At 37.5% G+C, this 4391-nt stretch overlaps 1 protein-coding gene across 2 annotated transcripts; it reads left to right on the forward strand.

Annotated features, from left to right (window-relative positions):
• Window positions 1–1135: 1135 nt before the first annotated feature.
• Window positions 1136–3633, forward strand: LOC147618813 (uncharacterized). 2 transcript variants are annotated; one of them, XM_086773883.1, is made up of 6 exons: window positions 1136–1287; window positions 1459–1524; window positions 2038–2127; window positions 2959–3137; window positions 3248–3329; window positions 3417–3633. In XM_086773883.1, the coding sequence occupies exons 1-6, from the start codon at window positions 1269–1271 to the stop codon at window positions 3425–3427; spliced, it is 447 nt and encodes a 148-aa protein (XP_086630009.1). In that variant the 5' UTR covers window positions 1136–1268; the 3' UTR covers window positions 3428–3633. The 2 variants fall into 2 exon arrangements, with proteins under 2 accessions (XP_086630009.1, XP_086630010.1); XM_086773884.1 differs by having other exon boundaries at window positions 3248–3320.
• The last annotated feature ends 758 nt before the right edge of the window (window positions 3634–4391 follow it).

Consider the following 4391-nt stretch of genomic DNA (forward strand, 5'->3'; position numbering starts at 1 on the left):
ATGAATGTGTGTTACTTATTGTCCTTTTACATTGAAAGAAACTTTTAGAAATTGACCTTTGTTGTTGTCCTTTTTCTTAATAGCATACTGGTATGGGACATTATAGATGTTAATGAATATGATAATAATGCTTTATTGTTTGTTGAATTTCTCATTGATGTTGAAGAATTCAACAATCATGATGTTCATATGAAGCAATTAGGTACTTGACCATAGTTTTAGAAATATATATTTTTATAGACTATTTGACTTACATAATGAGGATAGTAGTCCCTACTATGATTTCATTTCACTAAGACCATTTAAATAGTTACAATTTAGAGTTAGTAATATTTAGGGATTCTTAGATTGTTGGAATGATTTCACAATCATTTTGTTACCTCCGTACCACTTTTATCTTCTTTTTGACATGTAAGGGCTTCTTTCTCTTCCATGCACAAAATACATTTTTTAATTCATAAAACCTATTTGCATGCATGGAAAGTGTCTTCTTTATGTAAATTAGCATGCATCCTCTTCATAATGTTAAATAATGAAGTAGACATCATGTTTAGTGTGTAGATGTGTTAATTGTAGTTAAGGATGACTATCCCACTTGAATAAAATATCAAAATCTATAATCGAGAATTAGAAATAGAGCAGGGCACCTTACACACATGCATACAATGTCCCTCACCACAAATGTGTGTGTGTGTATGTGAGAGAGAGAGAGAGATTGAGAGAGAGAGAGAGAGAGGCGCCAATCGCTTACAACATATATGAAAGCAATATATATATTTTTATATTAATGTTATTCATGTATTTAATCAATAATATTTACGGGTTGCAGAAGAAAATAATAGAGATTAATTCTTGAAATTGTAGAAAATAATAGAGATTAACTCTTTGAAATTGTTCTTTGGCAATTTGATAGTTTCCACATATTTTTGTTACTTTGTCCCCATCATATTTATTAGAGGACCTCAGAGCCACAAAGCTCTAAATCTATATAAATGGTAATCCTTTTTAAATAAAGGATTTCTCAATTTTGGCTTGGAAAAAAATACACTAAAATTTTGAACCAATGGAAAAAAACACCAAATGGAAAAATTTGAGAACCTTGAGAAGCAAGGCACCTCGCTGATTTTTACAAAAAGAAAGAAGGCCATCTAGAACTTTCCTGTCCTTTATAAACATGTAAACACGCTCCCCTCGTCTTGCTCGTTTTCAATCCGCAAACCCTAATAGTTTTCCTGGTAAACCCTAATCTCTGCACTACTTCGTACACCATGCCTCGGAAGAACTCAGGTAGGCGTTGCCTTTCGTGTGTTCTTCTTTTGCTCCTCTTTTCCTTTGCCTATCAATGCCGATGGTCTTCTTACATTTTGCTTGCTTCGCAGCCATGGATTCTCCATGGCATCGATTCCCTCCACCGTTCATTTGTGAGTCTCAAAGAAATTTTTGCTTTGTTTTGCACAGGCAGACCCGCCCCTCGCCCTTTCGTGGCATCTCGCCCTGCACCGAAGCCTGTGAACCATGCTCCAGGTAAAGTTTCCTGTATTTAAAATGCGCCTGGGCTTCACATTGCTGGTATTTTGTGTAATGTTGCATGGATAGATTAAACATAGAGAGTATAGCAAGGGTTAATGGCTATGCTGGGGTTCAGTTTTCCTCCCACTGTCGGAAGGAATGCAAATGGTCTTTTGCTTTTCTGAGAGTGATGCTTTCTAGGGGTAATCATCTGAAATTGCCGAACATTTTACAGTACATGTTACATTATGCGTGTCACTGGATCTTTGCATTGCCGCATGGCCATTGAATGTCCCCAAGCCAAGCCAGTGCTCCATACATGCCTCTGTAGATGCAGTGTACCAAGAGGCAGATGTATGGTATTGTGCTATGGTTATGGTGGCATGAATGATTGTTGTGTTTCTAGATGTCATGAAGAAGTGCTTGCATGGAAAGGAAGCAGGTGTAGACTGAAAATGTGTTTTTTTTTGCCTGTGGGATGTTCGGTCTCTCTTGGGGGTCTCACCACACTGTCGTTTCATGATGCAGCTAACACCACTCAAGCTCCCCCTCCAGCTCCCGTGCAACCAAGCAGTGGTGGATCCATCTTAGGAGGCATCGGAGGTGTCATTGCGGAAGGTTCGTTTGTGGTTCTATTTCTTGATCTTGTTTTAGCATCTTGAAAGAAAAGCTGTGGTGTATTCAAGACTGCTAAAGACATTGATTAAGTGGATTCCTGTATGGGAAAACTTTGTTAACCTGCCAATTAAGGAGGTTGAAATGTATCATTGCGATGACTAGTGTGCTGTGCCTAAATTCAAGAGGTTCATTTATGATGACTAGTGTGTTTTCTAGTTTTTATGATGACTAGTGTGTTTTCTAGTTAGCAAGACTAGATGAGTTTTGGATGCCCTGCAGAATGATTCCTGGAATATTTTGAAGGTTTTTGAGTCTCCTTTGCCAATTTTTGTTACTGAATTTGTGGTTGTTTGAATCCCCATGTCGAAACCCAAAGGAAAAAGTCATAGACGGCTGATTTTTGTCTCCTTCTCACTATACAAGCAGTAGCCTCCCTTCCTTCTGTTCGTTGTTGAGCTCCTTGCATATAGCCTATATTATAGGGTGTGGTAGTTGTGTGTTTTGAGGTTATGCTTCTCTATTGTGTGCTTGATTTGTGACTGTGGAAGATTGAACTATTGTCCCAAAGGTAACATGGAAGTCTTTTAATCTTAAACAACTCGGTCCAGAGCTTTATACCTCTGTGGTGTAGATATCATGTGCTCTGGACATCAATAGCATCTGGATGCTGGCAGATGTCTGGTCATTGTATATGCATGTTATGCTGAAGCTGTACCTTTTTGTATTTAATTTACATGGAATGTTTGTGTCAGCTTTACGATTATAGATGTGATATGGTCATTTTCTCTCCATTTTATTCTCTTCTTACGAGTCTTTCAATTGACTTGTCAGGAATGGCTTTTGGCACTGGAAGTGCTATTGCTCATAGAGCAGTAGATGCTGTTATGGAACCTCGGGTTGTTCAGCATGAGCATACGTCTGTGAGTACTTCAGCTGCTGCACCTATGGCATCCCCAGCTGCGAGTGATTTCCCAGATTCCTGCACTATGCAGGCAAAAGCTTTTCAAGATGTAAGTATGCTGGTAGCAAAGAGTTTCATTGGTCCCTGATGTCTCTTTCAACCTGAAAACTTGTTCACAAATTTCTGAGTTGCAAACTTATACATGTTGTTCCTTGTCAGTGCATTACAACTAATGGAAATGACATTGGCAAGTGTCAATTCTATCTGGACATGCTTAACGAATGCAAGAAAGGTCCAACAAGTGAGTTTCCGTAAAGATGTTTGTAAGTGTTATAATTTTAAGTGCTATGACATTGTATTAATGTAGTCCCATTTTTTTTTTTCGCAGTTGGAATGTAAATCAGAAGTTTGGGATACTTGTAATATAAATCGTGAGGGTCTGCAGTACCTACGCAGTAACGTGTTGATAAGTTGAGTTCTGATTGCTATACAAAAGATCAAGTGAACAATCCTGCCAAGTTTTGGGCGAGTAAAGCAGATTTTAAAAAAAATTTATAAGACTCTTCTTTTCATAAGTGACGCAGATTTTCAAAAATTTTGAAGGATTATTCTCGTCTTTCAATCAAGTTAGACCATTAGACTATTCTTATTTTACAATTTAGACCATTAGACTATTCTTATCTTTGTAGTTTCAGAAGTTGCAAAGTATGATGATGGAATAACTTCAAAGGTTCTAAGATGCCGTGATGTTCTTAATCTTTTCATTGGAATCTTTACGGTACTGGATGATCTGAAGATATGTTCTTAAATGTTTTCATTTGAATCTTTACGGTACTGGATGATCTGAAGAGGCTTAAAATCTGCACTGGATGATCTGAAGAGAAGCTTTGTGATGCTGTGTGCTCGTATCTATTCATTTGAATCTTTATGGTACTGGATGATCTGAAGAGAAGTGCAGAAGTTTTGGGGTATTCAGGTATTCAGGTGAGTACAGGATGATCTGAAAGTGCAGAAGAGGGTTTGGGGTATTCAGGTGATTAAAAATTTGTGTTTAAAAGCATGAAATAGCCTACACCAACCCATAAGATTCAAACCTATAGACTGGTCACAGGACAGATGGACATTTTATTCTACACCCATAGTATATGCAGGGAGATAGATGTTTGCATATGCTCACGTTTTTGTATTGAGAGAAAAGAATCGTAACCTGCTGAAAAACTGCATAGGGCAAACAACTTAGAATGCAGAAAATGAAAGTCAAAAATTAAGAAGGCCTTTTTGTCCAACTAGGCCTGTAAAATTGGAGTATTGAAATGGATTTTGAATGTCCATAACTAATTAGGCTAGCAGGAATTTATTTGAG

The sequence above is a fragment of the Cibotium barometz genome, chromosome 34 (genome assembly GCF_041138505.1).
Source record: "Cibotium barometz isolate CiBa-2024 chromosome 34, ASM4113850v1, whole genome shotgun sequence".
Lineage (NCBI taxonomy): Eukaryota > Viridiplantae > Streptophyta > Polypodiopsida > Cyatheales > Cibotiaceae > Cibotium > Cibotium barometz.